The 24,238-nt window shown below is 40.4% G+C and overlaps 1 protein-coding gene across 2 annotated transcripts in view; it reads left to right on the forward strand.

The window, feature by feature from the left end:
* The first annotated feature begins 241 nt into the window (after nt 1-241).
* Nucleotides 242-24,238, forward strand: part of SLC5A1 (solute carrier family 5 member 1) — a 33,851-nt gene continuing 9,854 nt past the window's right edge. For both annotated transcript variants that reach the window (XR_008579551.1, XM_054844612.1), the window contains exons 1-12: nt 242-341; nt 2,420-2,491; nt 10,414-10,518; nt 12,872-12,931; nt 13,288-13,392; nt 18,392-18,497; nt 18,709-18,789; nt 19,886-20,106; nt 21,078-21,213; nt 22,051-22,158; nt 23,240-23,390; nt 24,009-24,177. Coding sequence is in view for 1 of the 2 variants with exons in the window: in XM_054844612.1 (XP_054700587.1) it covers nt 255-341; nt 2,420-2,491; nt 10,414-10,518; nt 12,872-12,931; nt 13,288-13,392; nt 18,392-18,497; nt 18,709-18,789; nt 19,886-20,106; nt 21,078-21,213; nt 22,051-22,158; nt 23,240-23,390; nt 24,009-24,177 (1,401 nt within the window). In the remaining variant the exon portion in view is untranslated. The remainder of the gene's footprint in view (nt 342-2,419; nt 2,492-10,413; nt 10,519-12,871; nt 12,932-13,287; nt 13,393-18,391; nt 18,498-18,708; nt 18,790-19,885; nt 20,107-21,077; nt 21,214-22,050; nt 22,159-23,239; nt 23,391-24,008; nt 24,178-24,238) is intronic.

Raw genomic sequence — 24,238 nt, forward strand, 5'->3', positions numbered from 1 at the left:
TGGATGTTAAAACCCTGAGCACCTTTGGCAGGGGGTTTGAACTCTGAAATCTGCAGCACCTGTAGCAGAGGAGCAATATTTGGGAAGGAATTGTTGTCCGAGGAAAAGCAGCAGCTGCAACTTGTGTCCATTGGGAGACAAGTGAATCTGAAGTTATATAAGACGTAGGGGATGACAGCAGTTTATCATTAACCTGAACTCTGCAAGAAGCATATAAGGAGAGAAAGAAGAAGAAAGCCAGAGAAGCAGCCAGGATGGAATCCACCATAAGGATCAACAATCCTGCGGACATCTCTGTTATTGTCATCTATTTTTTGGTAGTCCTGGCAGTGGGACTATGGGTAGGTTGGGATTTTATTTTATTTTACTTAATGAGCAAGTAGTTTATAGGGTCCTGGGAAAATGACTCAGTAAATGAAAATGTATAATTGCATAAAGATTTTGCTGCCTGAGATGTTAATAAGTGAGTGGTGGGAAAAATGTGGGTCTTTACTGAAGAGGGGATGGTGACCCAGGGAGGCATCTGTTTAGGTGGATGAATGGAACTAGTGGGGAGGTGGAATAACGTGGTTTGTGTGTGTAAGGATCAGTAAAGATCAGACCAGCTAGAGTCCCTGTTAGAAAGCAGGCTAGAGGTGAATAAATAGATGGGGTTCAGCACTGCGCAGCACAGGGACTGCAGTGAGAATTGGTGGTGTGAGGTGATGCCACAGGAAGCAGCGAGAAGAAGGAGTTGCAGGGAGAAAAACGGGGGTGAAGTCAGTGTGCGCGGAGGGCACTATGGTGGTGTAACAGTACAACTGCAGCTGTGACTGTGTGACAGACCGAGGACTGCAGATTGCTCTCTGCAAAGGAGTGAGATGGGTCAAGATTTTAGGTGACATATGAGGGCAGCATTACTGTGGCTTTTTTGCCAGCAGGACCTTGACTATAGGGAGCAGTGCCATTGAAAGTATGAGGAAAGAACAGTTTCAGGGGTGACAAGTGATGGCAATGACTTTTTGCTCCTGATCTAAGCAGGCAATGCCGAATGTGCTGAGGACTGCAAGGGAAAATTTGGTGCCTAATCTGAAGACAAAGCCCAGTGCTTTCACAGCTGATGGAGAAAGGCAGATACTATCCTATTGGTGTAACCTCAGTGCTAAAGTGTTTGAAGATAATAGGCCAATACTGTGAGCTACAAAGCTGTAAACAGTGGAATGTCACTAAATTTTGGTTTCCTTGGGGCAAGCTCTCCTGGTCACCTGAACACTTGACCATTAACAAGCCGAGAGGTGGCATTGTCCCTCAGTAATCCTGTGCTTGCCACGAGCATCCCAGGGGTCCATTTTACAGCCCAGAGAAGTCAGCTGCAAAACAAACCTCCCTTTCTAGCAGCCTGGCAATATTTTAAAGAGCACCAAAAATTTGGAGTGTACACAAAATGGACACAACCTTTTATGTACCTCTTCGTCATGGTAGTAGATGCCAAAAGCGTAGCAAAAAATCCGAAGCCCCCAGTATACCTGAACACCTTGCTGTCTTGCAGGAGGGAGCTGGGTCTTTGCCATGGAAGTCTGGCTGTTGCTGTAGTTGAACTTTGTATTAAAGGTCTGTGACAAAAAAGGATTCATCTGTGGCTTGTCAGGCAATTATGTCCTGAGTAAATCCTAGAACCATTTCTTTCCAGCAACAATGCCGTCTTTATTGAACAAATACTTATTAAGTTGCTGCGTGTAGTTAAATTTAAATCTATTGTATGTACTTCCTGACTAATTTTCCCAAGTTGTCTTTCTTTATTTGCCCGTTCAAAGTCCATCAGAGGAGACAATGGGAATCTAATATTTGGATCAGGTTCATTAACAAAAATTGGACGAAGTTTCCCTCTAAAACCCATCCCTTGACAAATACAAAATGAGTGTGTGAAAAGGAAATTTAAGTTGGCTTCTTTTTTTTAAACTTCAGAGAGAAACAGGTATAATGCTGATATCACACAAGAAAATAGATTATTGTAGATATCTACTGGGGCTGGATAGTATTGAGTAAAAAAGCTGCACAATTTCTCTTAATGAACTTGCAACTTACAGTCTTTTTTGATGCCTGAAATCAAAGGCATTGCACCCCTAATGAAGGGTTCATATCAGCTTTTATTTGAATATTTTTTTTGTTAAATTTAATTTTATTGTAATGTTTCACACTGATGAAAAGTGATGCAATGAAGCTTGAATGGTTAATGTAGACCTAGCTACAAAAATCATGGCTCAATTGTATTATTTTCTTCATCATAAGCTTGTTCTTTTTAGCCACTGTTTTATTTCTTCCACTTTACCCTCCCCATATATTTTATCCCTCCATTCTAGCTGTTCGTTCTTAGTGTGTATAGCTTGCCTATTATACTAAAAATACAATTCAATCTCTTTTTCTTTCTTTTTTTTTCCAGGCTATGTACTCAACCAACCGAGGGACAGTAGGTGGATTCTTCCTGGCTGGACGAAGCATGGTTTGGTGGCCGGTGAGTGCCATATATTATGTATTTATACAAAATATATGTGTGTGTATGTGCATCCACTTCCATATGACTATGTGTAGTCCTTAAATATTAAGTATTTCTACAATACTGTTGAGACTGTGATGGCTATGTCATGTAGATGCACTTCAAACTCTTTCTCTAGGCATGGTGATACAGGGCAAACTGCATGACAAAAGCCTCCTGATAGGCAGGGAAAAGTATTCAGCTCTCAGCTGTCTTGATTATGTGACCAACTTGTTTGAACCTAGATACATTGGTAATGTCAGTGTAGACAAATCCAGTGCTTTGCCCTTCATCCCACTTTAAAAATTTTTAATATTTTGAATTTATTCCTTTTACTGCACTCAAAGAAGCTGGCTCATTTTGAGGTTATCACAGAGGAGAATTAATATAGTGAAAATTTTTCCTTGTATTGCTTTATTGTTTCCACTTTGGGTAACAAGTTCTGATGTGTACAAGGAGAAAATCCTGGAAATATTATGGTAAGTTATTGGTAAAATATAGTTTAAATTTATTTAAAGATTATCTGTGACTTACATTGTTCATCTTCTGTGGATTTGTATTCTCTTCCAAAGTGGAGAAAAGAAGTCACAGACACAAAATATGTTCACAGCCATCCAGTAGGCCTCTGGCAGAAGTGATATTAGAAACAATTATCTATTTCTTCTAGACCAGTCAGTCTGTTTAGTGTGACTCCTTGGAAGAGGAAAAAAACTTAAACAAACCTGCATCTTCTGTAATAATTGTACATGCTTCCATGTGCTTGAATGGAAATCCTCAACATTCCTGATCTTCATTCAGTCTCCAAAAATGTTTTTGCATTTCATTAAGACTTTTGATTCCAGATTCCACCCACATGGATTCAGTTACAGGATCAGGGAGAGTGAGAGTAAATATTTGTTATCTAAAAATCTAGGAATTTTCCTAAAGTAGGCTGTAGAAATACCTACACATCTTTCAGTCTTCTTGTGCTTCAGGGAGCTGCTGTCTGCCTTTAGAAGGGGTTGGAACTACCTCTTTAATGACATAAAAAGATTCAAGGCTAATGACAGTAAAATGTTTCCTCATTTGGTATAGTAGAACTGAGAAAATTCAGGTACACTGGAAGATGGAGGAAAGAGAAAGTTTGCAAGTTATTTTAAGATAAATCCCATCATTCTAGGCAGAGAGGAAAAAACTGAAGAGATTACTCTGCTTAACTGTCACTTTAATCAGTGTCCTGGTTTTAATCTTGTGCAATTCCGTATGCCTGTCAAGGGTGAATATGAATACCCTTTTGTGCAGATGTAAATGAAGGTGGAAGAAGCAAGGCAGGAAAGACTCACCATAAAAAACTTCTGTCTTGCTGCAGTGGCACTGAGAACTCCCAATGACTCCCCTAAGACCTAGGGAAGATTATTGAACAGAGAGTTCTCTGCCAACATAAACCCAACAGATTCAGCGAGCTCCCTTCCTCAAGTGGGAAGACGAAAGGGATGACCCCACAGCGCAGTGGTTGCTGCTAGGATCATCTCTCTCTCCTTCCCAAACTCTGCAAGCTCAGCATGGATGAAGCGCTAGTCATCAGTGGAGTCCTAGACCACCTCTTCGAACCTTCCCTTTGGAATGCCAGGAGTGTCTTTCTGCACCATAAAAACAAACCCTTCTTGCTGTTCTTCCTGGTATCACTCAAAATAAACAAATGGCAAGCACTCAAACCACAAACTAAATACCATGTCAGCAGCACCACCTTGGAAAGTTTGCCTTGGATAAAAAGAGATTCCAAAACACCTATTCTCACAGTTTAGCAGGTAGATAGGATGTCTATCACCCAGTACAAACTGGGTTGAAATGACTAGGAAACCAATGAAAGTATAGAAAGCTCAGTCAAAGATGTGATCTCAGTTCTGCAACGGCTAATGCTGTGTGTATTTTTTTACTACTTCTGTGCTTTGACTTTTCTTTTGTGCCAAGTCAGGACCACATCATGGTTCTGGAAAGCCCAGATACATTTCCAAAGACTGTAGATGAGATGCAGGATGGAGGAAGTTGTTTTGTAAGTGGATTCTTATTTATCAGATTTCTTCCCTGCAATTTCAGGATAATGACCATGTAATTGCTTTCTGGAACAGAGAAAAATGAAAAAAAAAAACCCCTAAACCCTGAACAATCTTCCACAAACTTGTTATAAACCTAATTCCCTTAAGCTAATTGTATTTTTCAGTGTTTGTGCTATATTCTATGCTCTACAGGGCAGCCATAAGTGGCTTTTCTGACCTCACAGGGAAGGAGGCTCATCAGCAGTGTGTTAGGATCTCTTACGGAAAGCCTGGGAAAGGGATTCATAGAATCATAGAATCATAGAATGGTTTGGGTTGGAAGGGACCTCAAAGATCATCTAGTTCCAACCCCCCTACTGCGGGCAGGGACACCCTCCACTAGACCACGTTGGATTCTAGTCACTTAAATGATGTAATAGCTGTGGTTCAGTAAATTAGTGGAAACTCTAGCAATCAAGGGCTGGAGGTTAGTCCCCCTTTTGATACGGATTTTGCATGTTTGTCAGTCACTTTGCCTGACTGTGATGCAATTTCTCAATGTATAAAATAGGAACAAGACAGTTATCCTAGGCCAAATCTGTCCAGCTTTGGCTCTGAATGTTGGCTCCAGCAGAATCCATGAAGGTTGCTTAGTATTTTGCAGAACCACACCCACAGTTAGTCTTTTCTGGCTGTTCTGCAGAGGTAATAGCTTACTTCTGTGTCAGTTCACTGAAATCACTGCCCTTGTGCAGTGGATGAGCCAACTCAGTAGTTCCAATAGTTAATTAGGGATCAAGGTATATAATTACATTCTCACTGACTGCCAGAAGTTTAAATCCATCGTTGGTTAATCATAATGGTATGAAATACTGTGCCCTTTCTGCAGTCTTTTTACAGAAACTGAGAGAAGAATCTTCAAGAAAGTAGTTTTGGTCTCTTGGGCTTTGAGGGAAATGTCTTCAGGAAAGACACATATAGCTCTTCAAATACTCATAACCAGCTCTGCTTTTTCCAAAAACATGCAGAGAAGCTCAAGGAAAGTGATAGCTTTGTAACAGTGGGCCTTGCAAACATTTGTTAGATGAAGGAGTTAGGTTCAGCCAAGTACTTTCTACGATGGTAGGAAATGAAGTATCTGTTCCTGGAGCACAGTCAGTTTTGGTAGCAGTCTCTCTCACAGGATTAACAGGGTTCCATGCACAATTAAAAAAACCCCAAAACCCAGCCTACTTCAGTTTTGAAGCTTTGCTGCTTTGGAATTTTCTTCTTCAGGTTCTGTAGTTTTGCAGACAGAGTGATTAGCACAAAATTATGTGTTACCTTACATACAGCTCCTGAGGCATAAATGCTAATAGGACAAAGAGTATCTGCTGGGCATCTGAAGTCCAGATATGGCTAGAAAGATTTATTGAACAGTAAGTAGGAAGCATGCAAAGTCAAGGACATACCACACTTTAAATAGAAATGTAACTCAGCTTGTTTGTTGTCACTTATGTATTGATCTTTGTGAGACAGGTAAGAATTAAGGAAAAAAACCCCAGACTTTTGCTTCAGTTCTACATGGCTTATTTTCATGGCCATCAGAACTGACCACTGGCACAATTTCTCTGATCCAGTTAAGTTTTACATCTTCTCTGAATTCTTCCCACTTGCTGAATCTGACACTACTGTGAAGAGCCAGGAAAGACAACTCTGGTATGAATAGGATTTGTATTTCCTTTTGTTAGGTAAAGTGGAATAAGAAATAACTTATTTTGTCAAGTTCCATGTAAAAAAAAAGTGTGAAATCAATAGTTTTCAGAGTAAAAATAATAATAATCTAAGTGAAGCTGTGGTAGAAAAGGAAAAGTTCAGTGAAACAGATTTCTACAGAATCCGTCTGAATTTTCCAGCCAGCCGGGAGGTGTTGTTTCTGTCCAGAGGACAAAGGTGGAAAGGTATCAGACCAGCCTGCTTGCAACTCTGCTGTTCCAACAGCCATCAGGCTTGTTGGAAGACAGAGACACATTTGATATGTATTGCATTATCTCTCTCTCTCACTTAGCAAATTGGGAAGTTTATAAATGTGGTTTAAATTGGCAATAATGCAATACATAAAATCTGTAGAGTAATTGGGAAAGCAGAATAAAAACGTACACTTCTTTCTTTGCGTCTCAGAGCCTCGAAAGGGTGGCATTAATATTTCGTTGTAAGCAGTGTACTAATTTTTCCAAAGTGACTAAGGGTGATCCCAAAAAACTCAGGTATGAAAAACTGATGTCCGTCCATCAGGGTAAAGTCACATGTTGCAGAGAAGAGTTGTGAGTTAAAGAAAAACATTGACAGTGTCAAGGAGTAGTTCTCAAACAAGGGAATGAGGAATTTGTCTAGGGAAGAAGGGTTTGAGAAGCAGCTTCTGCAGGTGACTCATGGGAGGAGTGATACCTCAGGGCAAGGCTCATGACCTCATGCTGATGTGAGGGAGCCTCTGCTCTTCTCTGTAAAGGGGCTAAAGGCCACAGGCAAGGTGTGCTTGGGATCGGGGAAAAGAGTTTGATACTGAGCTAACACCTTCAAACAGGAAAGAGGACCTTAGAGGCACAGGATACATATTAGCAGGTCCTGGGATGGAGAAAAGCCATAAGCTGTAAAGTCTGCACACTGTCGCTGCAGTGGTCACTGATTTGCAAAGTACATTGTATATGATTTGGAACAGCAAGCTCCAGGATGCCAATGCATCCTCAAGTTAATGAAAAGAGCAAGGTGAAACAGTTAATGAGTAACATGGAAAAAACATAGTGATCATCATCTGTCTGCAGTGTGGTGGTACTTTTCCTGAACAGAGTACTCTTGTTAAAACCTGACCTCTTAAAAGTTTTTAAGAGTTAATGTTCCACGTTGGCCTCAGGTTAGTTCAGTTTTTTGTCCTCTCTTTCCCTCTTGGCAGCTTTTGTTCCTTTCAATCAACTTTCTTCTTTACTTTTCCTCCTAGAGCTGTTTTTAAAATCAATTCACTAACACATTCACTGGGAACAGTTAACATTTCTAGAAAATTGTTTCCCTCTGTCATCACCCAGTTTCAGCCTGGCGTTCTTTAGGTCAGGTATAGATGTACTGCAGCATCTACCAAATCAAGCAATTCCAGTAATCAGCCTTTTCAGTACAAAAATATCGCAGCAGAAAGTTCTTTAGCAAGACAGCTTGGGCCCAGAGCCCATCTGCCTTCTTCCCTCATCCTTAAGGTACTGCCTTAGCAGATTGGAAATCTCTTTCCCCTCTGGCACCAGCAGCTAACAGGGTGCAGGCATATTTAGTAAACATTCCTCTTGCTTTAACCACGCTGCAGTTTGAAGGGTAATATGCATTTTTCCAGCTATGAAGCCATTTTCTACTTTTCCAAATACACATAACAATGGAAAACATTTTTTAAATTGCATCCGTTATTAGTATGTGTTGATCTTACACTTCTGCTGCCTCAGGTGTTCCCCAATTCAGAGAAGAAAATTTAGAAAGTGAAGGCGGTATCTGCACTCACATTGTTTTGTCCTTGTGCTGGCCCTAAATATGTTGGTAATTTTACATTGGTTTGGTTTGGTTTTGTATTTTTCTTTCAATACAATTATACTCTGGGTAAAGTTGGGAACACAGCATTGTCAATGAATGCTACAATATGTCCCAAGGTTTCAGGCACTGAGCCAAAGCTTACTACAGCTGTCAGCTCTTGAAGTTCTTCCCTAGCTGCTTTGTTACTTGGATCTGCTTGCAGTACATTTTCAGCTTTTGAAACAGGGGAGGGAACACATTAAATAAAATCAGAGATTAATGTGGTTAATCTTTTCTGGTGGTTGCATTTCTAGTAACCTAGTTTTAAGTCTAATTATTCATCTCCAGGGAAAGCACTGGACAGCAGTGCTAAAGCCTGGTATAAATGGTATTTGTTTCTTCATGATCATTGCTGGGAAAACACTGCTGCTGTCACAAAGAGGTTAGAAGAAAAAAAATTCTTTATTACCAGTGATCTGTCTGGCTTATTTGCTAATGCTTGTTGCAACACTTTTCATTCCTGTAGAAATATCTGTCATATGATAAACTGGTTACATTTCTGTAGGGCACAACTGTCGTCTTCTAGAAATATGTTAAAAAAAAGCAGAACTGAGTGAACTTAGAAACATCAAGTTTCTGTCACAGCAAAAGAACAGTTTGTCTGCAAAAAGAAGAAATCAGGAGATCAAACTGAGGAAAGGAGGAAAAAGTAAGCTTGGAAAATCCTCTGAATTTTATTTGTATGTTGCATATAAAAAACGGGGGAGGAAAATCAATTTTGTGATTAGAGATCAGGATTGTGAGATGAAGAGCATGGTTGCCTATTCCTGGCTATGGCATAGCTCTATAGAATAAATCAGAGGTGGATTTCTATCATGAAATCCCTTTTCTCCTCCTGAATCTCAGACAATCACCCCTGTGCTCTCAGAAAGATAGACTACATTTTTACTGCTACTCAAAGAATTCACTGCAGTGACTGCAGACCTGGAAATTCGTAACTATTCCCCTTACATACATTTTAAGACCCTAAATATCTCCCTGTGAGTTGCAGACAAGGAATATTTCTCACTTTTGTAAGGTGCCTCTGAACGTATTCCAACCACCTGTGCTTGGGCGCTGCACAAAGAGAATGTACCAGATGCGGGTTCTGCGTTCATATGTCTAAAGAAACATTTTTAAGCACCTTGGGATCTTTCAACATGAGAGGTCTACCGCAAATGAGAGCATCAGAAGCTGGTCAGCAGAGGTTCTTTTGACTACTTTCTATACGCTTTTCTTTTATTTTTAACCCTGTTTCCTTTTTTTCTTTGTAGCTTTCAGAGGACATAAAGAAAAAATAGAAGTGAATAAAAAAATGCTCAATTGCTTCTTTTCATCTCGGAACTACTCCAGCTTACCTGTCTTCTGCCTGCAGTACCCAATCCAACCTCTTTTTTCACGCTCGAGTTCTCACCCTGCATCCTTCAGTGTCTGACTTTGTAAATTATCGTTAGGCATTTTGGCTGCTGTTAATGGTTTCATTTGGAGGAAATGAAGCTCATACCTTTTCTCTTAATCTTTTTGATTATCTGAGCTATTTGATGAAGAACTAGATCTTCTGGCACACTTTCTCTTTTGTGACCGGCTCCTGCCTGTCTGTAATCCAACATAAACCTTTCATCTTTTTCACTCTTTCCCTCTTCATCAATTCTTCTGTTCTCCCCACAGTTCTGTTTGTATGATCAGTGCATTATTTGGGGGTCTTAGAGATCTAGCACTTCTTAAATGTAACTCCTTGATTTGCTATTGTTTGTATCTTCCAGAAACACTTTCTCAGCAGATATTTCTGCCATGCAGCTTTCAGAATTTAATTCAGTAATCGAATATCTTTTGACTAAAAGTGAACCAAGTACAAAGTCTGTACAACTCTCACTGATGATGCATTTAGTTCCACAAGCTGTGGAATATGAAATAGGGAGTGCCAGTTTGACAAGTGGGTATGCGCTTATTATTTCCTCCTTGAGCAAGACAGATTGCAGTTGTCTTCCCTAATTGTTTGGATATCACCCAAATGTCAGTTAGTCAAATTTTGCAAATATTTTAAAATCTTTATTGGTGTAATAAACTGTTTGACTCAACTGCAAGAAGACCTTCTATGCAACATCTTATTCTTTCTCATTGTTGTAGATAGGGTGGCTGGAGTCTCAGGTTTGAGGGGGAACAATAAGAGCGAGTCTTGAAAGTTGTCAAGGAAGTTGGTTGTCAATCATTCTCATCATCACCATCTGATGATAGATAGGCATGAGTTCAAAATGCCAGACGAACATGATTTTTTCCAGTTACCATGAACTAAGAGCCAAATATTGTTCTTTCTGTTTCCAGATTGGTGCTTCTCTGTTTGCCAGTAACATTGGCAGTGGACATTTCGTGGGTATAGCAGGAACAGCCGCAGCTGGAGGAATTGCCATCGGAGGATATGAATGGAATGTAAGTGTCATCCACTTAAGTGAGCATATTTGTGACATCAGGATTTTCTGCAGAGGCTAATCAAAATAACATTGCCTTATAATTTAGGACCATCAAAGTTTGAGCTTGGCAACACTTGTTTTCTGTACAGACCAGTAAGTGCCAATGTAATCTACTATTTAGCTCATCTTCCTTGGTCCTTGCCCAAGCCACCAGGAGATGACCCTTTTCTGTTGAATGAGGCTTTTTAGAGAGCATTTGAACCAAATAAATTGGTAGATTATCTTCTCTATACATATCTTTTGATTACTTTTAAAGTGTCTAAAAGAGTGCTTTCAGACTGCAGGATGTTGGGAAGAATTTCTGTTTTGTAGTCTATAGTATTTTTTACAGCATTTTGCTATGTAGGAATTGTCGAAGGGGCCTTGATTTCTTCACAAGCTATAAGAAATTCTGGGCATCCTTCACAACCACCTGCATTCCAAAAATGTTTTCCTCTTTACTTTCTCCGTCCCCTAATTGTGTATTTTGCTTATGGTTGCAGTATAGGGTAGAGATATCCAAGCTGACTTTAAATGAACTATACCTACTTGTGGTACCAGGAGTAGTGTCAACTGCAACAGCACGGAGATTCACACAAGCTAATTCAGTCCATTTCCTTATATTCTCAGGCTCTGTGGGTGTGGATAATAATGCCCTTGTTCTGCTTAATTCACCCTTTATGGAAGGGATTATACCATGACACAAAAGACTTAATGAGCGTACATAGGTCAATACTTTCCTTGCATTTAATTCTGCACAGTGTGAGAAGCATACCACCCTGAGGGATTCGGCTTTTTTCCTTAGCAAGTAGATGTTTGCTGCAAATAGTCAAGTACTTGTATGATATAGATATTTAAGGAGAAGGATAAAGGCTAAAATGAACCCTATGAGACATGCACAGTTACTCTGTCATCTTTCTCTATTTGATTACACTAGTCCTGTAACGAAGCCGATTCCCCTTCTCTTTGTACCAAAACTAAACAAAACAAAACAGAACAAGCATTGCTTGAAATTTCATGGTATTCAAATCTCTAGGACCTTCTTCAAACATATCCACCTCTAACATTTCATCTCCTGGGAGATTCTCTGTGGATTAGTATCAATACACAGTGTACAACAATTGTTTAGAAAGAAGCAATGATGCATGTGTGTATTTGAGCAGATACGCTACATAGTTCATTACTTACAACATAGTGGGACCGGTGTACAGGTTAATAGATATGGTGGAAATATTGCTTTTGACTGTATAATCTGATTCTCCTCTTGAAAGAAATCCTGTGTATCACTATTATTCCACTAAATAATTTTTAATTTATATTAGTATGACAGCAGAAGCTGACCCAGTATTTCTTGCCCATCTTATGGTTTTGATCTAAGGGCAGAACTTAAAAGATACAGTTAAGAAAGCCCTCTAAGCTCTGTGGACAGAATAAATGCAGAGTGCAGCTCTGAGAGTAGGATTTTGTTCTATTTTTGTTGATTTAAATATGTACAACTCTATATCAAACAGCATTTGCTAGCCATTTAAGTCAGAAAACTGTGACACTGCAATGCAGTAAGATCTATAGTTCACAAAATACACATGGTAACACAAAATATATTATGAAATGGTAGTGTGGAAATACAAAATATTTTACAAAATGCACATGATGCATCCTGTACTGTATGTGAGATTGTTGTAAAACATAGAGCCATCTCACAGAGACACAGTGCAGAAGGCAGTTAATGATCAAAATAATAATCATAAGAAGTGCTACTCTTCCCAGTACCTGGATTTGCAGATGTCACAACATACCATTGCAGCACACCTGATTCTGAGTGGGAAAGTATCCTGCATTAGTGGCTCTGGGATCAACATGCTAGCAAATAGGTCTCAGCTATCAGGCTTCACCTTCCTTAATATTTCCCAGAAATGGTAGTCTTATGGGCTGGTTGCATTGTAGCCCCTGTTAAACCAGGCTCCCTGGGCTTGCTCTGAAGAGGGCTAGGATTGTCTGGTGCTGCTAGGGTAGTGGTGCTTTGATACTAGAGGGCAATTCTGTGAGCAGAAATCAGCTGTTTTCCTAGAAAATATATTATTATCCCATGTGCTTCTGTGGGACATCTAGCATGAAATCCAGGCTGCATAATACCTGACAAATTTTTTGGCCAAGATTTCATTCCCAATTTTTCAACTGTAAATCACAGAGCAGTTCCTCCTCCCCCCACCCCCACAATACCCAGGTTTATGTGGTTTCAATGGTCTCTACGTGCTATTGGGTCTGATAAATGGTCTTCGGGAGTGCCATCTAGAGAGAGGAGGCTAATTCAGCTGATCTTGTCTTGGCTGCAGGCTCTGATATTTGTGGTTGTTCTAGGATGGCTGTTTGTACCTATCTACGTCAAAGCTGGGGTAAGTCAAAACAGTATGTTATGCTTCTCTCTGCTGCTCATGTTTGCAGATCAGGTCTTGAATATTGCAAAGCCATCATGAATGTCATGAGCTCTGAGCATGTTAGAAATGTGCTATAATATGTCTGTATATATTTGAAAGGTGAGGATTCTCTGTTCTGAGACTTGAGCTGAGAAGTAGTTGGTACTCTCTCCTTGTTCTCCTTTGATTCCTGGAGCTGCTCTTCCTTGCAACTGCATTTGCAGCTCCCCTCCCTTTGCCCTCCACTCTTACAGTACTTGAGCAGCAAAAAACTTTCCCTAATTTGCTTTAGATCTGTTCCCCATTATCTGAAACCTTATGTACCCTCCCTGCAGGTGGTGACAATGCCAGAGTATCTGAAGAAGCGTTTTGGTGGGAAACGGATTCAGGTCTACCTGTCAGTCCTTTCTCTGATCCTGTATATTTTCACAAAGATCTCAGTAAGTAAAACTTGTACAGCATTTCCTCCATCCTACATTGATCTAAAGAAAAGAAATTCCCATTTACTATATTGCTCACACAATTGGTCTATTGTTTCTGATTTAGAGCCCTTGGTTGAATTAAGGATGGTAAAAATACAATTTTGTGTTTTCTTTGTTATGTCTAGTGAGATTGTGTATCCAGATCTGTTTTGCAATCAGAGTGTTTTTTGCCTTCCTCACTGTCTCTTGATGCTTGTTGTGCTTTCTCTTTCTTTTTTAGGTTTTTAGGGTTTGCTTCTACTTATGCTCTCGTCCAGAACAAATCAGAGTGGAGAGAAACTTGTATTCTATTACAGTCTATTATCTTAGGGATCTGTGAAACGTGGAGGAAAAGGTCACAACCTATCATTTGCTACCCTTTTGGCTGCTTCAATTCTCTGAAAAATAATAGCTGCTGCTTGTTTAACCGTGTCATTTTAGAAACTTTTTAGTATTGCTTTGGGCACAAAACATCCCATTCCAATCCCCTGGCCCTTCTGCTGAGGGGAATGAACAGTTCTTCTCGGTTCCAGAAGAAAAAGTGTGGGTTGGGTTTTTCAGGAATTTTTGCCCCCAAATTTCATATTTATCTGTTTTAGCATCCTCTGTTGAACAAGCCATCAGCAATACAGATGATGGAAAAGAGCAAGAGGGCTGTGGAGAAAAAGAGAATAATAGGAATTAGAAAATAAGGGACTGGGGAAATGCAAAGGAAGGAAGTGATAACAGCTGAGGTGAAAGGAGGGAAGAGGAGAGATTCTTTTAATGGGCAAGTGATTGGTATAAAGTTTAAGGTGCTATGAAGTTAATGTTTATTAAGTAAGTGGTTGTGTTGCCGTGAAGTAGTGGAGGGAGCTGGTATTTTCCATATATCTTGAAACTACCAAGCCTCTGAAGAAGTCCACAGTTCAGGCATACCTCAATCTGTTGTTTTGCAGAAGTTGCCATGGCAGATTAGTCTTTGCCCTCTGAATGGGAGCTGAGTGATAATAGTGCAATTTAAGCTAAAAGATTGGCCTTTTGCTCTCATTCTCACATCTTCACGATAACTGATCCTTAGAAAGGTTATAAATTAAACAGGTTGGTACTGGGGAGCTGGCCTCAGAGTTGGATTTCCATATATTTCAAAAGCATTAATTAATTTGCTGTTGTTGTGCTTAACTACCGTCATCAGAAATCCCAGATACGACACAGAGTTCTGGCAGCTCTAGCAGCTAAGAAACTTTTCCACTCAGATGACTCATAGTCCTATTCTGCAACACATGTTTGTAATGGCCCATCAAGGTGTTATGTAGGTTCTGAATTTACTATCTTTTATTTCTAGCCTCTGTCATGCCTAAGGATCTGGTCATGGGATTTCACCCCATTTCAGTTGGAGTGTCTTGCTTTCAGGCAAGATAAGTTCTCCATTTAAGCTTCCAGTGTGGTCACGAGGCTGAGGCACCCTCTCCTGCTCCCGTAGTCTTGTCTTATTAGGGAGCAAAGCAATAGTCAAGAGATCCATACAGCAGCAAATTACCTGGGTGTCACTCTACCAGCTTCCCATGAACCCAATTATTCCAGATGTGTGTGGGAAATTGCCATGGAGCTGGCTCTCTGTGCCACACAGGGGAAAAATCTGGTGCACAAGTTCCTCTAACCATTTCTCTTGTTTCCCCCATCTGCCCAGAACAACTCTGACAGTGTCTGTCCCATCTACAAACGTGGCTCAGGTTTCTGTAGTATACAAGCATGTCTTCTGCATTGTTGTCTTATGTCATGATATCTGATAGGGCAGGATTTGCCCAGGTCTGATTTACTTGCCATATCTTATTCGGAATAGGCAGAACTGTCAAAGTTCTTGGAGGGTTTGGATGTTAGAGGATGTTAGACTGCGTTTTTCTATACCGTGCTATGCAACACCATGCCCATATTGTCTCCAGCTGAACTAGTCCCAGAAGCAGAAAGGGAAGGTCCATCCTGGACTGTAGCTAGCTTCTTTGCGCTGTGTAGAGATATGCATGCTACGTGAATCTAGCACAGGTCTCTCTTCCCAGAGGCATGTTGTATATCCAAACATACCCATGTGTTGACAATCCATGACATCGCTGACTTGAAGATTTGCATTTTACTTCCTTCACTGCTGCCTTTGCAAACACTCCCTTGTGATCTTTGGGGCTTACTGAGATTTGATATAGAAGGATGGGTTTCTGCCCTGCCCTTAACGGGCAGTCACACCTATCAGTTTGACTGGCAGTGATACTTACTGCCGCTTATCCTTGTAGAAGAGTGGCATGTTTCTGAGGTAGTTATTTCACATGCTGCTTCCCTGATGTGTTAAAATATTATCTAGTGTTCTTAATAATATAATTATTATGGTGCTTTCCAATGAACAATAAAATACATCGGGTCGTGTAACTCCTGGCATGCTCTTTCTGGCACAGAGCCCACCACCACGTGATGATCAGATTCCCTTTGCACACCTCTGTACAAGGTCGTTACTGTTTCTCTCTTTTTCTGCACATCTTCTGTGTATTTTTAATTGATTTCTCACCATTTTTTGTGGCTAATCAACCTCTTGCCAGACAAGACCATGCTGCAAGGTGTTGATCTTTGGGATCAGGACACAGCTGATCTCTGAGCCCAAAGGATTTCTGTTGCACAGGTGCCTCACATGTACATGCTTCCTAAGCACGCAGTACTTTGTGAGTAACGCCCATAGCAGCTTTCGGGGGCTTGCTAGCCACTAGCGTTGCTGATGTTGGTCATTATACCAAAGAAAATGGCCTAGTAAAAATAAAATCTTGATGGAGAGTAATTAACTAAATTATGACAGGACAAAAGGGAATTAAGACCTGAATACTTTTGAAGCAATCAGAAATTGTAACACTGAAATTTTTAAATGTGTTACAGCATTTTCTTTACATTCATTTTGCATAATTTCAGTAGTAAATGTATGGGTGTAGGGGGAAGGGGAGGGAGAAGGATAACCTCCTCTTAGGACTGTGCAGTGTAGGGAATAAAGAGTATGTGCCACTGCCCTGACTCCCCCATTAACCTTGCAGCTGGATTCACTCAGTTCGCATGTGTTCGCCAGTTGTTCTTGCATGATCTGTACATGGCTTTGGAGAGATAACTTGTAATGTGAAGGAAAGATTTACTCTATTCAAAGATAAGATAAAGATTAAATAGTGTCCATAAAAGAGTATAAATGGAGAAACAAGGAAATATTGGAAGGCAATAATCTAATTGGGAGGGAGGAGCAGTGAAGTTGGAAGGTAACTCAGCAATTCGAAGAAGCTGATATATTGCTCAGGATGCTAAATAATTAACTATACATTTCTTTCTGGGGTCATTTTAAGACCATTAATATTTAATGATATGTAGGCTAAAAGCCAAGAACAATAAAAGAAAGATCTGTGACATAAGCTGATCAGTGGTGTGAAAAGATAGGAAAAAAATATTACCACAGAGAGAAGGGACAAAGGATATGTAAGGTCTAACAGCCACTGGGGATGAGAGCTAAAAGTCCTGGTTCCCAGTTCCAAACCGAAACCTCTGAGAAATCAGATCATCCTGAGCTGCTTCAGAGGCAGAGTTTTGGGAGTGGGACCTCTGTTGTGATTCACGCTCTGCTTCACGGTTGTTTTCTGCATGTCGGGACTGTATGTTTGGAGGACCTCTTGCTGCAGAGGTCCGTACCTCTTCCTCATTCTCCAGAGAGAACTAAGGGTGAGATCATACCCTGCAGTCTCGGTTTCAGTGTTTGTGGAATGAACAGGATTTCTTCATCTGGCATCTCCCGGCTAGCCAGACTGCATAACTGCTTATTAGTATATCTGCCCTGCCTCCCCTCAGCCTAGCCGTGGACAAAAGCGGTGCAAGTGCCTGTTCTGTGATCACAGGCTATGGCTGTCCCAAAGCCTGGCCTGTGGAACCTCCCGCTCCTCCAGCAAGCTGCCACCTAGCAGGTGCCCCGCAGTACTGTGTGTGCAGGCCTTACCCCAGGGCACGTGTCATCCTTTTTGTCTTTGTTTCTCAGACCCTGCATATGGGCAGTTCCTGCAGCATTTTGCAGCTCCTGAGCTTGCTGAACACCGCTAGGACTGGTACTGTTAAACGAGGATAGAACTCCCTGTATAGAGCCTTCATATAGGTGGTGTGGTATATAGAGAGTCATGCAGGTGGGATTGGAGATGAGCCCAGGAACCGGATGCTGAGGAGCAAGGATAGGTACAGATGCAAAGCTCTAATGAAAGCATAATTTACAATAATGCATTACAGGTGCACTGGGGTAGATTATTCTGATTGCAAATACCATTGATGCAAATTATGTCTAAATCAGGAACTGATTTAATGTGATTAAAATCCCAGAGTGTTACTCTGAAACCTGAACAATTCCTTTCTTACGCAAGAGCTAAAGATCTCTTCTGTTAACCAATTGATGTCAATTATTCTGACAGGAACTTAAAAGTAGAGATAATTTGTTTGCCTTTAATCACCATTTGTCCTGAACCAGCAAGACCAGCTATACCACATGTATGCAAGCAGTAAAGAAAAAGTAAGAGACTTATGGAGTAGCATTAAAGAGAACCATGCCATGTCTTGGAAGTGTCACAGAGTCCATCCCTGCACATAGCAGCAAGTGTAACCTGAGTTTTAAGTAATTTGAAATGAAGCTGTGTCTCAGTATATAAGCACAGAGCAGTGAGGTGACTGTGTCTAGCTAAAACGATCCATTGAAAAAGACTTGGAAATTCTTTGAGAAGTGTTACAACTCTTGTACTGATTGATAGCACCACAGCACTGAGACTGGCAGTTGTACTAAAATGGCCTCTATTTTTTTTTTGCTTTTCTTTTCTTTTCTTTTTTTTTTTTGATGTGTGTGCATTACTATAAGGGGCGGAATTGTGTATTTCAGTACCCTCATCGTGAATGTGTAATATGCTATCATCATGATTTTAAACATTGCTTAATCTATCATGTTTTTCTTTTATAGGCAGACATATTCTCTGGAGCTGTATTTATACAGCTGGCCATAGGGCTGAATCTTTATTTGGCCATAATTATCCTGCTTGCTATTACTGCTCTTTACACCATCACAGGTGAGTTTGCAGAACAGTCTGATAAATCAAAGAAGTTAGGGGAGCCAGAAAAAAGAGAAGAGGGGAGAAATGAAAACCTGAAAGGGGAGTTATTTACAGTGGTCTTTGTCTGAAAGAGAGAGGTTGTGAGAAAAGTAAAAAAAAAGAGGATTTCCACTGAGGCATTTGCAGAGGGACTAACCTATTTGTCTTGACTTTTCTTTGCCATTAGGTGGCCTTGCAGCTGTGATTTACACAGACACCTTACAAACATTTATCATGGTAGTGGGATCCTTTATTCTCATGGGTTTTGGTAAGTAAATCAGATGAATTAACCTGGAATGTTCAACCACAAATCTCATAGTGGCTATGGCAATGGATCCTGCAGTGTGGTACTCGGTTATCTTAACCAGCACATTTCAGTTCATATACCAATTTATCAGGGAAGAAAATAGGCGTTCTGCCAAGCCCTTTAGTCATTGAGACCACTCCATCTCCAAAGCACAGGTGAATGTGTAAGGTAATATATAGCATCCCATGACAGAATAGGACTTGTGAAAGATAATGAGGTAAAAGCAGAGTTGTTTGCAAGTGCTGATGACTCTCTTGAGAAGTTCAGAGAGTATAATGTTTTAAGAACATTATAATTTTATAGATATTCAGATGCTAATTCATGAAAATTTCTGATTCAAAGTGAAGAGCTGTTGGTCACATTGCATGTTTTTACCTTGTTTCTAGTTGCTAGCTTGTGTTAAAACAACCCAAACATATCAATATTTTAAGTAAGCCTTGTAGTTGATCTATGGATGTCATTATATTGCCAGCTGGACAAAAGATACAAACTGAATGTTTATGAATAGGACAATGTGTATGTCCAGAAGACCATATGCATTGTAAACCAGAAATCATGCTGAAAGAAAGAAGTACCAATAAGATTCCGTGAATTTGTAGTGTCCTTTCCTTATCCTTCTAGTTACTCAGTGCTTGGTTTTCCTCTAGCTAGGTCTTTCACTGGAATGAAAGTGAAAATTATTCCACCATTGTTATAACAGAAATAGCTTCAGACTGACCTAACCTGGTAAGACCCTGCCTTAGGTTCTCCATAGGTTAACAGCATGTGGAAATAATCTATCTTCATTTCACTTCTTGGCAAGACATGTATAAGTGATGTTGAGACAGTGGACCCTAAACCAACGTTTGCAAGCTATACAGAAACCTAAAAACAAAGGTCACTGTGGTACTTAGATTGTGTGAATACTTACAAAACACTGTATACTGTTTTCTGAAAATGTTGATGTATGCTGGCTAGGGTGGGTTTACATCCACATTAAGGAGGTTTTTCTCACATTCTCTAGCTCTGTTTATCACTATTAAATAATTTATCACTACTTTTACTTTCTATTTTTCAGCATTTTCTGAAGTAGGAGGGTATGATGCTTTCATGCAGAAGTACATGGAAGCAGTTCCATCTAACATCACCTACGGGAATACTACGATTAGTGAAGAATGCTACGCTCCTCGGAAAGATTCCTTTCACATTTTCCGAGATCCCGTCAGTGGAGATCTGCCGTGGCCAGGGCTCACTTTTGGTTTGAGCATCATTGCTTTGTGGTACTGGTGCACTGATCAGGTAATGTGGAAGCCATATGCCTTGGAAATGCCAAACACAAAACTCTGCAGTCTAGTGTGATCTAGGGTTGCTCTTCCCCCACGGTAATTCAAAGCTGGGTCACAGAGATAGCAGTTACTTCAAGACTGGTCAGTGACTTTTCAGTTTCTAGTTTCTAAACCCCTTCCACATGTAAGAAAATGGAATGGGTGTTCTTTCAGTTCTTATACACTGTGCCTAGCAGATACTGTGAATAATTCCTTTCTCATTTTTTGTGTGTGACCATGTGTAAAAACACAGAGAGGTTGTAATGTGAACATTTACTTAGGAAACCATGTATCTAATGATCCTTGTTAGGCTGGGTCTAGATATTATTCCCCATTCAGTAATACTAGTTTCCTATTTGTGCGACTTTTTCATCTTTGCATGCACAGTTTTGGGAGGATGGTCTTTGTATGTCAGGTCTTTCAGTCTGGAGACTCTTTCCCAATCCTCCTTCCTTCTCCCTAAAACCTGCTGTCCACTTTCCCCAAGAGATCACAATGACATGAGTGGAGGAAAGTGTGCTTCTGCAACTGTGACATCAGAATGTGCCCAGTCTCTAGCAAGTGATCTATCTGCATTCTGAATTGTGAGAAAGATCATCTTCACAATTTGTAAACAAATGAACAAAACCCCATATAACTATCTCAGGTATCTCTATTGATCAGGTAAATATTTTATTCCTTTTTAGCTTTTTAGTCTACCTGCTTTAAGAACAGCTTGTGATTTTTACCTCTTAAACATACACTGGATAAGTGATATTTTCCTTTACTTATTTCAACTATATCCTTTGATTTTCAGGTAGCTTTTATTTTTCCTAGTGACAGAAATGGTAAATAGGCTCTTTCACTATCACAGAGGTTAAGAAGTACCTTGTATCTGGAACTGGGTATGCTCATGGAAATGCTATTCTTGGTGAGTCATGCATACTTGCCATGTCTCGTTGACAGGTTATTGTCCAAAGATGTCTCTCTGGCAAGAACATGTCCCATGTGAAGGCTGGTTGTATCATGTGTGGGTACCTGAAACTCTTGCCCATGTTTATTATAGTGATGCCTGGAATGATCAGCCGAATTCTGTATACAGGTAAGTGTATGTATACAGAAATGCAAAATTCTTCTTGCTGCCTAAGTTTCACCACCAATCTCTCTTAATTTCCTATTCTCTCTCTTCCAAGACATCTGTTAGACTGTCATCTTGTCATCCAAATTGTCCAGGCACATGTATGCACAAAAACTAACTACAATGTAAGAAACCACAGGTCTTCCTCTTTTTTCTGATCTCAGGTTTCTGCTAGTGCTATTGCCGTCCATTTTAAGGGAGACACATTTCACAGCGTTCCTCCCCAGTTGGCTGTTTGTTACAGCCCCACTCTGGCTGAATGAGTGGAAAATGCTGTCCAGGACGGATACTCCTCTGGCAATCGGAGGAAGAGGGTCATCAGTCACAGACAGTAATATTTTTGGCCATGGGCAGTACTGAGTGCAGCGTGGGGGAATCGCCAATCTCCCTTCTCTCTAACCATCAGTGTGTTTAACAGCAGGCAGAGAGAGATTAGAGGGAGTGGTCTTTGTGTTCCTCTGCTTGTTTTTTCACTTGCTCTCCTTGTGTTGTGCAGTCCTGGTCTGACAAAATAAGGCTGGTTTTTGGGGGTTTTGGGTGGTGGGTTGTTTGCTTGTTTTTGTTTTGTGGTTTGGGTTTGTTTTTTTTTAAATTTCCTGCAGTACTTTTCAGAATTTTAGAGAGGAAAGGAAGGATAGAGGCTTAGAATCACCTTCCTCCTTGCCAGCAGACCAAGGATGATATCAAGCATATCAATCCAGTGATTCAACACAGAGATACATTTTAGTAGGTCTAGTAATTTGGGAGCAATCTGTTGTTAATATGGCCTTGTCTAACCCTGTCTCGTTATCCTCTCCTCAGATGTGGTGGCTTGTGTTGTGCCTGAAGTCTGCCAAAAGTACTGTGGCACCGCAGTTGGCTGTACAAATATTGCTTATCCAAAAATGGTAGTGGAGCTTATGCCAAATGGTAAGGCACTGTATTTGCTTGTTTGTTTGTTCGTTTGAGGAAAGGTGAGACTGCCAGACTGTAAAAACAGGTGAGAGAGGGAGCCCAAATCCCACATTCAGTTAAAAAATTACTGCTAGAACTATGTACTATTAATCAAAGGTGTTGTCTGTATTAGTTGTAGCTGTAGGTGCAGAATAGCTACATGCTGACAATGTCAGCTCTCAGCTGGCAAATACTGGGTGATGAAATGGTAATTGAGCTCCCTTTCTGTGTAGGTAAAAAATAACCTGCTTTGCCAATGATTTATAAAAGACTGTCTCTGCCAGGATTTCTGAGTTGAAGGCATACACCTGCAGCCCTTCAGCTAACCTACTGAGGTGGGAGGAGAAAATACTCTGTGTACACATTGTCCCATAGAACACCTGTTCAATGAGAGAATAAAGCACCACTCTGGAGAGGACCACGTATACATAGAAGATAAATCTCTGCAGACAACCACAGAGCTGGTTCATAAGGCTATAAAGACAGATTATGATATTATACAGACTATGGTACTTCCCTGATATCTTTAGTACTTCCCCATTGTGTTATAAATGATGTACACAGTGTTATTAAAATACTACAGTACTTCCTCTTACTGTGTTGACTAGATCATACCACCTGGAAAAGTGCCTTACTCTGATTTTCAAACAGTAAAAGAAACTTTTTTTTTTTTCACCAAACAATTGGTTTACAAATACATCGCAAGCACTTGCCTGCAAACAAGAGAAATTATTTTTATAACTGTTGGGGAAAGTCTGCTTAATATTTTGTTCTTATTATTTCAGCATTTAATTATACAGCATTCACAAAAGAAGTACCTATGTTCTAAAAGCTCAAAAGTTGCCCTGTCACTGCTGTAAATAGCTTTTCCAAAGCTCAGCAGACACCACTCTGTGAGCATTGCAAGAGAAGGTCAGGCAGGCATCAGCACATAAATGTGCCAGATGCACTCGTAGACGGCTGACTTGAAAGGGCCAGACCAGTACTATTGGTGGTGCCACCTACTGAGACCCTTCACTGAATTCTCCTCCCAGTTCACGTATCTTTTGTATTTCAGGTCTGCGGGGTCTGATGTTGTCAGTCATGTTGGCCTCCCTTATGAGCTCCCTGACTTCCATTTTTAACAGTGCTAGTACTTTGTTCACTATGGACATTTACACCAAAATTCGAACACGACCATCTGAGAAAGAGCTTATGTTAGCTGGAAGGTAAGTGCAGCCGAGTCTTCCCCAGCCGTACAAACATCGCGAGCAGTAGATGCATTACAGACTGCAGCCTCCAAAAATGCACCAAGTGCCTGGGTAAAAATCTGCTTTCACAGAGTGCGGGCAGTGCAGCAGTGGCCTCCTGTGGCCAGACAGGCTGTCCCACTGTACACTTTCCTTTCGGAAAAAAAATAAAACACCTTGCTTCCAATTTCATTGACAATGCGTGAAGTAGCTAAACTAATTCTCAATACTTCCTACTGCTATTCAAAGGGAACTATTCTAAAATATCTTCATAGGCTTTATGCTACACCATACCACAGCATCAATGAACTAGTCCTTCTCGTTGAACTGCTATTGAGTTGTCTCTAGACATAACAAAGGAAAAAAGTGATTTTCTACATTTTGATTGCATGTTTAGCTGTATGCTGATGGATATTTGACAGACACAATATCCAACTTGGATGTCTTTTGTCTGTGCAACGCTAATTAGCCATTATCATTGATTTTGCTGGTTGAAATACAAAATGGACATTTAAATTATTGATTAATTGCTGTTGTGTTCTTTCTGATAGATGCTTCTAAGCAGGTGGCTAATTGAATATCTGGCTATGTTTACAGGGCATTTATGTTACTTTTAATTGGCATCAGCATTGCCTGGGTTCCTGTGGTGCAGTCAGCTCAAAGCGGGCAGCTCTTCGACTATATTCAGTCAGTTACTAGCTACCTGGGACCTCCCATTGCTGCTCTCTTCCTGCTTGCCGTCTTCTGCAAGCGGGTCAATGAGCAGGTAAGCACAAATTAGGAAAGAGGTATGCTGCATGTTCCTTTAGGCATTGGGAAAACCACTT

Source organism: Grus americana, chromosome 16 (assembly GCF_028858705.1).
Source record: "Grus americana isolate bGruAme1 chromosome 16, bGruAme1.mat, whole genome shotgun sequence".
Taxonomy (NCBI): domain Eukaryota; kingdom Metazoa; phylum Chordata; class Aves; order Gruiformes; family Gruidae; genus Grus; species Grus americana.